Below are 13,552 nucleotides of genomic sequence, written 5' to 3' on the forward strand. Positions count from 1 at the left end.
AGATCTAGGGTCCCAAAACTCTGCTTCTTAGGGTCATGCAGTGTTTCAAGCAGGTTTCAGCCCGCTAGTCATCCCTTGGTCTTGCCAGCCTCCCTCCTGACACTGACACATGATTTTGTACTCTTTTCCTCCAGGAGTTCCGTGTTAAAAATGTGCTACTTGTTTTACCCATGGTAACATTCCTCAGCTAGCCTGAGCTCCCTTGAATACCCTTCCTCAGATATTAGGATTAGCTGACCCTCAGATCCAGTACCTCTTTCAAGGGACAGACTTCCCTGTTGTAGCATACCACTTCCAGCAAGTTCACGCAGTACCCTTAGGGAACCCCTGACATAAACTGTGTTTCACTGGGGACTGCTAGAGCAGGGAAGATAAACTCTTGCTTAAATGCCATCACTGCTGAAGTGGATGATGGCATAGTGGACAGTCTACTTTCAGGAGCGGGGTCGGCCCATCCTTGGGCCCGCACCGTTCAATTTCTTTATCAGTGATTTGGAAGATGGGGTGAAAAGCAACCTGTTCAAATTTGCTGATGATACCAAAATTTGGGGTGAGGTGGGCATGCTAGTAGGGAGAGAAAGACTGCAGAAAGACCTGGATAGGTTGCAAGGGTGGGCTAACAAAAACAGGATGCGTTTCAATACAGACAAGTGCAGGGTGCTGCACTTGGGCAGCAGTAACCAGCAGCACACTTATAAGATGGGAAACTCCCTTCTTGAGAGCACGGAGGCAGAAAGGGATCTTGGAGTCATCATTGACTCCAAGATGAACATGGGCCGACAGTGCGAGGTCACGGTTGGCAGGGCTAACCAGACCCTATCGTGCATCCACAGGTGCATCTCAAGTAGGGCCAAGGAGGTGATCCTCCCCCTCTACGTGACACTGGTCAGGCCACAGCTGGAGTACTGTGTCCAGTTCTGGACACCCCACTTCAAGAGGGATGTGGACAACTTTGAGAGGGTCCAGAGGAGGGCCACCTGCATGATCCGGGGACAGCAGGGCAGAACCTACAATGAGAGGCTATGGGACCTGAATCTGTTCAGTCTTCACAAGAGAAGGCTGAGGTGGGACCTGGTGACCGTCTATAAACTCACTAGGGGGGACCAGAAGGACTTGGGGGAGACCTTGTTTCCCCCAGCGCCCCCCGGGATAACAATTTAAGAAGCGGCTCAATGCCTACCTGGCTGGGGTCACTTGAGCCCAGTTTACCTCCTGCCCAGGCAGGGGGTTGGACTTGAAGATCTACAAGGTCCCTTCCGACCCTACTTCTATGATTCATCCTATCCTGCGGAACCTGTGGCCACAGGGGGCCCCATAGCCAAGGGGCAGTGCCCTGCTCGCCCCCCGCCCCCGCACCATATTTAAAGGGCTCAATACAGGCAGGGAACCCCTTCCTGGTCCTAGGGAGGAAACCCAGGTATCCGTAGCACATGCTGCCCCCACCCCACATCCCCTGCAGTGCAGCCTATGTGCACAGCCCAGTCCCAACTATTTTATTTCAGTGAGTTTATACTACAATTAACTGCAATCTTGATTTTTCAATGGATCAGGGAGCCCCAAAACTATATTTTGCAAGGGCCCCCCAAAATTGTGGGCTGACCCTGTTCAGAAAATACTTTTCTGCAAAAGAAAGGTAGCTTAGACCAAATCCACATAAAAAAAAGCAAGAGTGGCTTAAACAGAGTAACACAGAAACAGACATACCGCTACAGGTAATGTCTTGATCATGGCAGCTGTAGTAGTATATCTCTGTGTAAGGGTTGTCCATAATTCCTTTACATTTGGAATATCTCTTGGCCTCAGCATAGCAGCTGTCATGTGCCTGACAACACCTGGAAAATGTTCAGAATAGGTAAAATCAAGATGTGAGCTCAGATGACTTTCATTAGAACAAGCCAGCTAATACAGTTAAGTGTTTAGATAAAAAGGATCCTGGACTTAGCAAACACTGGGCACCTGCAAAAGGAAAATAGTTAAGGGCCAAAATCATAGTCAGTCACATCTGTACTGCATCCTTGAATGACACTCATCACTTACACATGCAGCCCTGACATGTAACCCACTTGAAATAAGTCTCCCGTTACCTTTTCTTGGTTGCATACTACTACAGGGCTATTACAAGAACTCTTCATATCCATTCACTCCAATTCTCCAATATAGTAACCACAGCAGAAGAGTAAAGTGAGGCAGGTGGAGCTATTTGGATGATGTCTAACTGCAGAGATGGGGCACCAAAGTGAGATACTGAATTACCCTGCATTGAATCAGTCCCTGGGAAGAAAAGTGCATGGCACCTGTAAAGAAGGACAGTGCTGCTGAAACCTCCAGAAGAGAGGGGGTTACAAAGAGAGAGTCTCACCAACCTGTCAAGTTGATCCACTGGTGTTCCACTGCCCCCCAGGCCACAGTAGCAACCGTAGTCAGTATAATCCTTCACTGGGTCACTGTCTGGTATAGTGCATTTGATCATGTTATGCAGCTGCCACACTGACCGGGGGAAGGCAGCGGCAGAAGCCGCGCCCACTAAGAAGAAACACAACCATGGAGGTTAGAGTTGCAAAGCATTTGCTAATGTCTGATACACATTTGGCTTCAACTAGCTGTCAGTCACACATCTCAAGAGCAGTGTGATCTACGTATGGGGCAGGAAGTAAATTCTGCTTCTACATGGGTGGTAAAGTTAGGCATTGTGGGTTTTTGCCCTCCAGGCATGGGGACCTGCACAGGCAGTTTCTTTAAAAAATAGTAATTCTTTTACTCAACTTTTACTTTCCACGAATTACCTGTTTCTGCGCCCATTGGTGTAGCAGGTATGGAAGGCACCTAAAAGACAGACTTGGAGCAAGAATAAACAAATGATGCAAACATACCTGATGACAGGAGAATGAACAGGATTACTTTCATTCCTTTAGCAGGGGTGTGCAAAAAGGACGCTGGGGTATCTGCTTTCCTCTCTTTATACGGCAGTCTCACCTTGACACAGAGGTGTGATAACACAGCAGTGTTTGCACTGCTAAATGCAGCCTTCTTTCATCAGAGGCTGTGGGAATCACAGATTATGTCATGGCAACTGAGGACCAGCAGTTAACTTTCCCAGTCAGCTGGCCAGCTGTATGCTATGAGGGTTTTTTCTTCAATTTCTAATTACAGTGTTGATGTGAGGTGCTAAATCAAGAGCCCCAGCAATGAGTTATATCCACAAAACAGGTACACCACAGCATGGGCAGCAGTAGGGCAAGCTCCCAAACATGAAACTCTAGGAACTGATGCTAGGCCTAGACAAGCCAGGGCATTCTTGCTGAAACTGGTAATCAGGGCAGCAGTGAACTGTGATTTCTGTATTTCATGGAACAGCCACAGGAAATATTGGTAGAAAGATGCAAACAAAAGAGAGAAGGACGATAGGCATGGGGGTTGTAGAATATAGAAGGGGATGACTGGAGGAATTAACACATTAGTTAGTGGTGGTTTAAGATTAGCAACAGTTCCAGAGCAAACTTTTAAAAAGGTCCAGTAGGACTTAACCAAGAGAAAAAAAATTAAATTATTGTCCAGTTGATCCAGGCCAACACCAACATCTTGTCAAAAGGAGTTTTGTATGGTGGGGGGTATGTAACACTGGCAGGCCTGTATTTGACCAGAATGCAGTCACCAGTGCCCTTTTCCAGATGGCCACTATCCTGGAAATTTCCATTTTATTTTTGTTAGTCAACACTATCTTGGGAATGCAAGCTTCTCTCCTTTCTACCACACACTGTGCCAGAATAATTTATTTCCCAAGCACACCATTAATCTGCACTGCACTTCCTAGTCCTCTGCCTGTGAACTCTTGGTTCTGACTAACTGGAACACCTGCATCTATTTCTCCCCAGTTGCATGTCACCAAATAGATAATAAAAGTCACAAACAGAAGGAACAATTGACAAATTGGTTCTAGTAATAAGCAGGTGGCATAGTTCCCACACACATGGCAAGGCAAACTTTGCCTGATTTAAAAAAAAAAAAAAGTGTTAAATTCAACCTTACCTGGGCCTCAGCAGTTCAGTGCTCTAAGCCTACCCAACTGCTTCCACTTCAACTAAGAGCACTATCTTTTCCTAACATGGGATGCTGAATTAGTTGCAGCATACGTGCCCACCCACCTCTCACCAGGCTACGTTCTAGATCATAATGTTAAATAAAAGTGGACTTTACACAAACAGCTCTCCAATACCCATCTCTCTACAATCTTATATTGTGCCTGGTGTCATTTCCCTTACTCTGCGGTCCTCAAAAACATCTTACTTTCTCAATTTCCTCCCTCCCCTCCCTATTAATTTAATTGAAATGTTTTGCTAATAGCCAACTATTCAATCCTCTGCAGTCTTTCTGCACCTTGTGCAATCAAGCTTATCCTGATAAATAAAAACTTGCATAGTGTATTATTTGTGCTGGTTTATTCCCTAGGACTCCATTTGCACCAATTTATAAAATCAATTCTCCCACTTCACCCCTTGTGCCCACACAGCTTCACCAGAGCTAGCAAGCCACAGTGGGAGATTGTCCAAAAATAATGTTATCCCTGTTCACAGTAGATCAAGTCAACCTGATGCTCAGCCAACTAGTAACCAGTCCACACAGTGCTCCCACCATTACAAATGTTGATGGAGCTGTGGTGCTTAAGGAACAGTGGAAGAACAGCCTAAAACTCTCAGGCTAGAAAAGATAAAACCTGCTCACATTTCCAATGTTAGGCTCAAGACCAACACTAGTTTACTGATGGCTATTGTCAGAATTATATTTTCTTCAAAGTACTTTTAGAAAGCTTGAGTCCCACATTCTCTCTGATTTTAGAAATTCATTGGTATCTTCTGCTCCGCAGGACTCCTTCACATTGGATCACAAACCATTAGACCCTGAGGTACAGGTTATCCAAAGCATCCACTTAAAACAAATTCACCCAGTCCTCTCCTTTATAATCCTGATTTAGAACAGATTTAAAACAATTCAGTACCTCAGCTATTTTAGAATCATCACTGATTTCACCTTATCCTCTAGTATTTTCACCTTTGTTGTACAGACCTTGTCTATGTTGGTTTAGTCAGCAGAGCACCTTCCCTTGCCTTTTTTTGCCTGTAAAACACCCAGCTGGGGGTCCTCTCCTAGCCACTTAATTTCCAGATTTAGCAAGTGTTGCCAAAGAATAGTCCTATTCGTGCATCTTCTCTTTTGTCACACATACCAGTGTGCCAAGTACAGTTCACGTCCCTTAGTGTTTGTCTTGTGACTGCAAGAGAGTTATGCAACATGGGAAAGTGAGCAAATGAGCATTAGAAGAGAGCTGCATGAGGAGGAATAGAAGGGTATGTTTCATTTCATCAAGGCTGCTAGATGACAGCTCTAGCTTTAAGAGATGACAGCCTCTTTATGCCAAAGCCTCCCACCTTGATGCTCAGCTGTAACAACAAAGCATTATTTACATTATTAAATGCAGACTCCATCAGGACTCCTGGGATTACTTTTACTGTCAGAACTTTGAAGAGTGCTTCATTAAACGCCACTGGCTGCTTCTGGTTCTTTGCACTCTTTCAGCAGCACTGTAATCTCTTATGCCTTCATTAGTTTGCTTCTTAGGATCGCTCAACTTTCCTCGACATAAGTAGACTTTGACATTGCCTACCCCCAGTGCTCTCCACTCACTAGATTTCTTCAGTCTTCCCACTTTGCTTTCTCACACCCAACGTCCTTGGCTTGCTGCGTTTGGCAAATCCAAAGGGTACTTCCATGATATTTTTCTAGTTTCCTGGGAGATATTATTATCCCTGTTTACACATGAAAATCTGAGGCACGAAGCAGCCAAAGGATTTGCCCAGCATTAGAAAGCGAATCAATGCTAGAGTTGAGAGTAGAACACGAGCTGTGGCACCCAAGCTTGTACACTAACCACAGGATAAGGCTCCTGCCATTCCAGAACCATGCACACCACCACAGTAACAGAGGGAAGATTTTCAAATAATTTATTAGGAATTTAAAACTGAAATCTGGAAAAAGGGTTACAGGTGTGGAGAGAACAAACTTCGGAGTGTAATAACTTACTGGCTTAAAAACACAGCTTTATTTCTTTAAAAAAAATGCCCACCCTGAAACCAGAGCGCCCCTGCTCCCAGGCAGTGGCAACACTTGCCATAGAGCGACTCGCAGCCCAGCAGCAGTGTGGCTGGGCTGTGCGTGTCTGGAGGGGCACAAGGAAGCAGTTCAGCGCATGTACCAAGAGGGAGGAAAGCGCTGTCTGCAGACCCAAATTTGAAGTATATAGAATAAAAATAAACCCAATAAAATGCAGCTCTTCTTTAATTAGGAAATATTTAAAAAAACAGACATACAGACTCTTGTCTCAGTAACAAAAATTATTGCTTTGTGTTTTCAGTACTAAACCATTAAGTACCTCTTGCCTAAAGCAAAACTCTCCAAATGTATCGCCAGGTCAGGCAGGGCCCCACTGCTGGGACTCAGTACAAGCCATGAGGCAGTGGGGGTGGGAAGAAGGATGAAAGTGAAGGAAGGGAGGGACCCATTTGGGCTGTGTGGCCCTTCTCCCTTACTGGGGCTCAGTTTGGGGGATGAGAGGGAATGATATTTAAAACTTAAGATGAAGCAGCATTATTTCCCTGGGAAAGTGTTGGGCTGCATCTTAATGAAAGGCTTAATCACCCCCCTAAACAAGGTCTTTGGTTCACTTAAATCCAGACCCAAACCTGCCCCTTAAATTCCTGCAGGAGCCTCCCCTGAGCACAGACCTCTTGTTATTGAGAGCCTGGGCCACTTGGGGGGGAAGTCCCAACAGTCTGAAGAACGGACCAGATCATCCAAGTACAGGACAGAGGACAAACTCCCACAGACTTCGGAACAGAGTAAAGCAAATGGGAAGCTGTGATTCTTTAATTCATATGATCCCTGAGAAGCCCTTAACCCGCCCCAAATCACCACCCTAATGCTTTTCTCCCAAGCTAATCACACCCCAACCCACTGCCCTGCCCTTCAGAGTACAACCACCCCAATATCCCACCCCCCCAGACAACACTCCTTCCGAACACCCTAACCCCTAGAAGAAGATCCTCTTCTCCCAGAAACCTTGACACAGGCGATAATATTTGGAGAGTCAATTCCTTTCAAAGTAACCAAGACAAGCAGTGGCGGTAAAGCCCTTTGCCTAAGCCAAACCAGATGCTGGCACTACAGGAGCCCAATGAGGGAGTCTGTACATCGAGCAATTGGAAGCAGCTTTAACCCGCTCAGCAAAACAGCCGATGGCTGGTAAGTGTCATTCCCCCCCACTCCATTTCATCAGAGGTCTTAAAATCTTACAGTAAAAGGTGTAGAAAAAAGAAAGGAGTCCTGTCAGGATTCTGCTGGAGAATATTGCTCACGCTGAGGTGCCAAGTCCAGGAACCTGGAGCTGCTCCTTAGAGGCAGGCTGCAGCCTCAAGCCAGGTTCACCTCACAGTATTTACATATTATACAGGAGGAAAAAGAAAACCCCACGTAAAACTAACCCTAGGAAAACAAAACTTCTTTCAGCCATAAGGATAGTGTTTTCTCACTTAGCAAAATATACATTTGTTTTGTTCCGTAGCGATGTCCCACATTTCTGGATCCTTGGAGTTTCGCATGTTTCAAAGCCTCACATTTACAAAACAGAAACAATTAAAAACAGTTTCTTTTAAAAAAAAAAGAAAAGAAATGTATCAGTTCCTCTCAGCCTTCGCTCTGTCTCTCTCTCTTCCCTTCCGAACTGCATTCACGTTACTTACTGTCCTTTAAAAACGCTGACAACACAACAACAGAGTCGAAAATATTCAAAACAATTTCAAAGTGAAATAAAAATACTCCTCAATAAAAACTACCTAACACAATCACAAAGCCAATTCATAAAATGTGTCTACTAGCTCAGGAAAGAGCAAACAAAAGGAGGGACCCCCCCCCCAAACGATAAAGATAAAAAAATAAAATAAAAAAATAAAACTAACAGCTAATAAAATAAATAAAAGAAGAATCGGTGGGTTGGGGGCTTGGGGAGGGAGAAGCGTAAACCGTCGGTGGTTAGTAAGAAAGCGAGATGATCTCCTTAGGTTCAGTCCAGTGCGGTCTGGTCAATGGGAGAGATCAGGGCAGGTCAGCAGGAGCCTGGCAGCCGGCTGGCAGTGTGCAGTTTTACTCAACAAAAAGGAAACCTTGGCTCATCCCCCCAAGGCTCACCAGATCCTCCAGCCTGCTGTCCTCGGTTAGGTCACTGGGGAATCTGCAGGAGACCAGCAGGGGTGGGGTGGAGGGGGGGACAGAAATAAACAACTAACAGCCTGTCATTTTTGTATCCTGTCTGATATAATTTCAGGGGGTGCCAAAAAGCTTTCCCTAGTACAGGGTTGTTTTGTCACCTTGGTAGAAGCATAATGGTTTCACCTCACTGGCATGGAAATGGGGCAGAACACAAAACACCCCAATTTACAATATTATGAAGATGTGGACCAAAGAGACAAGCACCACATACAATGTGGCCTGGCTAGTTGGAGTCTGTCATCTGCACTAGAAGAGTGGAACTCCATCAGCATACTAAGATGGCAAGAGCAGAGGTTTCCAGGGAACAGAGGCATTTTTTTTTTTTTAACTAACACATTTCTGCCCCTTTTGAGGTGCCCCGATGCTATCCAACACTCCCTTTCACTTCCTTCAAAGGGAGAAAAGTGAAAGTGTACAAGATTGCCCCTGCCCCTGCCTCAGTTGAAGAAGCTCCAGCCCAGAGATTCAATGCTCTCAGCAGAAGTGGGACTTCTGGAGTACAAGAAGCACCCCCCTGCATACAGCTAGCTGAAGAAAAAGGATGGGAGGGACTTATCTCAGGGCTGCCAGCATGAGAGCTCATACCAGCCCATGATTTTGGTCACCTGCTCATTTTGCCTCTTTCCATCAACCTTCCCTATTTCTAAACATTTCCTGGGGCCCTATAATTTTCTCCTGCTTTACTCTCTTCTAACCTCAAGCTTCCTACTCCCCATGCCAGTGCTAAGTTACAGCCACTATTCCATGAGATGTAAGAGAACTGCATGAGAGAACTCCCTTTAGAGCCCAACAGTACTCTTCGACTGACAAGATAAGCAAAATCCATTTCCTTTCCCTTCCCACCCCAACTCAAATGTGATGCTTCTGCAGCACTTCCAGTCTGGTTCTGATTCTTGGTTCCAATTTGACAGGCTTGATGGCACAGAATCCATCTACCAGACTGGCCTCTGAGCTCTCCTATTCAGCTGCATCCCCTAAAGTTTGGGCTAAAAAATCAGAGACCTCTCAGTGCAAGACTAAACAAGGCAAGCAGAGGGAAAAATCCTCTTCCCCAGGGGTTCATATGCACAACAGACTATTCCAGAACTTCATTCCTCTTGCTCAAGTTCCCACTGTCCCCCTCACCTACTTGAAGATCTTACCTCCTGCTCCTTGGTCCCCAGCTTCAGTGGTACCCATTGGTAAAAGCTGTTGCAATCAAGGGACCCTGCAAAAAATTCAAACCTGATAGTTTAGCAAACAAAGCTAAAGGATGCAAGTCCCATACACAATTTCAGCATCCTTCTCTCCCCCTCTGAAGTGCTCCCCCTGAAAATACTCTCTACACCTTAACTATAAAACTAGAATCCTTCAGCCCCTCAACCCACTGTAAGAGGACTCCTCAGCACCTAGATTCATATGAAGTCATATAGCTTTTGTACCTTCTAAAGGTGTGCTATTCCCCACCCAAAGATAATATCCAGTCACTAGACCTTCTCTTAACATTTCCTTAGAAAAGTCATATGGCCTTATTTTCCTCCAGCTATTGCCTCACTCTATGGTTTGAACATAGGGAAATGTGCTGGTGGCCAATATTTGTTATATTCCACCCTCACTGTCACTCTATCCACTCAGCCATTGTCACTGAGGACCTATACACCTTCCATGCTGTACATGCTTCCACATTTCATTCTGAAGGTGGGGAGGGTCACAGTCATCTGAACTCTTGCTGCAGTGAGTTCAGCACAGCCTACCTGCTGAGAAAGCTCTTCAGCCCTCAAGGTATCAGTTCCATCTGCCCAGGGGAACTTGGCTGTCTTGGTATGTCTCAATCAACATAAGTGAGTGAGGCCCTTGGAGACTCTGGGCCAGTTCTATGGTGGGCTTTAATGATTAGGACCCAGACTGGTGTTCAAAGGGGAAACAATGTGGAGAGCAGAGCTCCAGGATGATGCTCTCAATGGCCTGTACTCAAAGTGCCTTATTCTACACAAAAGGGGCCTTTTTAAGATCAGTGACTTCAGGCCAAGGAATAGTAAACAGCAATGCCAAGCCAAGGGGTCACTGAAGTCCTAGTGGCTGCATTGGAATGCGATCTCCTGACCAAACAGCTGTAGGTGAGCCAGAGTTTTCTGCAACTGGCATCATTTAGGTTTTCCCCTCAGGTACCAACATCCCCAAGTGCTTCCAGAGGTGCACCTCCACTCTGAGAACCTGCTTTCTTCTCTAGGCTTCCTACCTGCTGTCCTCAACAGCTGGATACAGAACACTCACCCCTAGGCTGTGGCCAAAGCCAGTACTTGGGGCTGGACTGGCAGCACTGATGTAACTGCTGACCCCTGAATCCTGATTGGCTGCTCCGTAAAGCTCTGCCATTGGTCCAGGACTGGTAGTGCCCAGAAACCCACCAGTACGGCTTGGAGTAGAGCCTACAGGAGGAAACAAAACTACACAGTGACAACCCCAAAGTACAGCCCTGCCCCACCCCTGCTTGTAGCCCAGTGCAGACCTCCTCTAATAGGACACGTCACTGGGTAGGAAAGTAGCAGTTACCTGTCCCTCGCACTACAGCTGCTGCAGCCGCTGCCGCTGCCATTGGTCCATACGCAGTGAGGGGAATTGCTGAAAGAGAAGTAACAGGCATCTCATAGTGGCACTATGACTCTGAGAGAAGATCCTGGGCAAGAATCTTCATTTCCCTCTAGGAAATACAGCAGCAAAAAAGGTGCATTAGCCTGACATGTTACCCTTTACATCCAGAGTGATAAGGGGAAGGGAGCACCCAGCCCTGCACTGAGAGGAATCCATTCATGCAGCAAAACCCCAGAGTGCCTGAGCTTACAGATGCCACACGGAGGAAACTCATTCATCAGTGAAATGCAGCGACATCCAGGTGGACCCAGCAGCTCGGCACTGTTAATAGTCACACTACACAGCAGCTTAGGAAAGGAAGTGGCAGAGAATCCCACAGCCAACAGAACTGGAAAGGGGAAGCTTAGGATGACCCTGTATAACGACTTGATTGGTAACTGACTCCAACCTTAAGGCTGACACTCCAGCTCTTGGGATTTTTAATGGCCACAAGCAAGGTTTTACATCTCATCCAAAAAAGGGGACCTTAGCATTCCCTAGCCACGCTGCGACACAGCACCTGCCTCTAGCACCATTTTGGGGGATAACGGTTTCACCCTTGACAATCTTCTCTACCCCAGCTCCAGACATGCAATCCTCCCTTCTTTTCCAACATGCAAACTCAGACCAAGCTGTCAACAGTAAGTGTGAAGCATATTCTTGGTTGTGCAAGAATCAGAAGAAATCTTAACTTATATATAACAAACTTAGTCCCCATTCCTACTACCACGGGCATCCAGCCCTTAGGTCACAAAGCACGTAGTGTAGCCAGAATGTTTTTTTCTGCCCTTAAAATGACTGTTTCATGACTGAATGTGAAATCCACTGCAATTTTGTTTAGAGCAGCATAAAAAGAGGTCAGAACAAATCAATTGAGTTAAAGGCCTGAAATCCAGACTAGCTCAGAAGGGAATATTTAGCAGCAGGTTCTGTCCTGTTTCATGCATATGTCATATTGGGGCTTATATTTGGGTTAGTTGCTTATTATAGGTACTTGGCCAGCATAAGCACACCACTGCCATCTGATTGCTCCCAAAGATGCCATTCTGGTAAAGAAAGAGCTGATCACACCAAACCCATCTCTCTGACACCATTGCTGCTGGAAGCCACTAATACATATCTGAATTAATAAATACAGCCATCACCAGGAAGGGAGCCAGTTCTGCTCAGAGATAATTCCATTCTCTCTTTAGAGGAAAAAATCCAAAATGCAAACAGAAGAGCCATTTTTGCCTTGTAATTTATCCACTTAGGAACCAGATTTTTGCCTTGTCAGTGATGTACCCTCCTTTAGCTCCTTCACCTTAGGTACTCATCACCCTGCCTGGGTCAATTCCATTTGACAAACCCATGCGGAAGACAGATAAGTTTACATTTACACAACCACCTCCAGCCAGAAAGATCCTTTACGATTTTCAGCCTACTACTGAATGTTCTCAGTTCCCACTGATGTCTAGGGACAGAGGGGATAGAGCATTTTGCAGAGGCACAGGAATCTCATCACTCACCACTGACACAAAGCTGCACAGAACCTGTTTACAGCACACAACAATGGGGTACAACAAGAAGCAAAGAATGTTGTTAAATTCAAGGGCAAGTTTGAGGGACAGAATTTGAGGTATTTTAGATATGGACACTAACTATTCAAAATGGCATTTAGCCAGGACAGCAGGGGTTAACAGTACATTGGTATATAAAGGCCCAGTCTCTCTCTCAAAGTAGGCAGGTCTAGTACCCTGCTGCAACACTGGTTCTGTATAATCTGAGAGGAAACAGTGCCATCTACTGACACCAGCACCCCCCTGTTTTTTCATTGGAGGTCACACATTCAAGGACAGACCCAGTCCACTTCTTAATTTGAGAACAAATAGGAAGGATGACAGATGGAGGTAGTACATCCAAGGCTTACACAGCTACTTCCTTGGCCCTGGGGACTAGCTTTATTAAAAAGGGACAAGACTTAATCTTCCTCATCTCCCTTGGGGTCATTTGTTTTGTTTGTGGGTGAAAAAAGGCAAGTGTTTTTATCAGCCTCTGTGTCCTCTGAAGTATTGCTTCTATTAGCAGTGTAGCGAGTCATGAAAAACCCTCTTTCCAGGCGTCCGCAAAACAAGTGCATTTAGAAAAGCTTCCAGAGAACTCCCTGTATCCTCATTAGAGATAAATCCAAACCTTGAAGCAGCAGGTGGAGTCATGGAAATATTAGAGAGAAAGGATGTCGTGGAAGATGAGATGGTGCACAGGGAACATGACACTAGCCCATCAGCTACCTAGAGCTGCTTTTCTAAGATAGGTACTGAAAGTGCAACAGAGCTTGGGAAACTGTGACCATGGAAGGAAGAGTCTAAGGAAGGAACATCATTAAGAATACATGCTAGACAAAGTTAGAGGTCTGAGGAACTGGAGGGAAGAGATAGTTGTTATACTTTGATGAAATATTACGGTCATAAGTAGTCCTCATGACCAGTGCTACAATCCCATTCCCTACAGCTATGATCAAAGAGTTTGGCTTTGAGCTCCCTCCCACGCAATGTTCCTATAGCATTCCCTGCCTAGTAAACCTGGGATCAGAGTAGCTGTGAGCTGCATAATATCCACAACTCTCCTATCCATCATATCCCTACAC

General features: G+C 45.6%; 1 protein-coding gene across 1 annotated transcript in view; it reads right to left on the reverse strand.

Moving 5' to 3' along the window:
• Nucleotides 1-5,991: 5,991 nt before the first annotated feature.
• The window catches only part of MSI1 (musashi RNA binding protein 1), a 33,376-nt gene continuing 25,815 nt past the window's right edge, over nt 5,992-13,552 (reverse strand). Inside the window, exons 10-13 of the mRNA XM_025199303.1 lie at nt 10,849-10,917; nt 10,570-10,724; nt 9,459-9,523; nt 5,992-8,278 (exon numbers count right to left, since the gene is read on the reverse strand). Coding sequence (XP_025055088.1) covers nt 9,482-9,523; nt 10,570-10,724; nt 10,849-10,917 — 266 coding nt within the window. The 3' untranslated portion in view covers nt 5,992-8,278; nt 9,459-9,481. The remainder of the gene's footprint in view (nt 8,279-9,458; nt 9,524-10,569; nt 10,725-10,848; nt 10,918-13,552) is intronic.

Source organism: Alligator sinensis, unplaced genomic scaffold, assembly GCF_000455745.1.
Source record: "Alligator sinensis unplaced genomic scaffold, ASM45574v1 scaffold505_1, whole genome shotgun sequence".
Lineage (NCBI taxonomy): Eukaryota > Metazoa > Chordata > Crocodylia > Alligatoridae > Alligator > Alligator sinensis.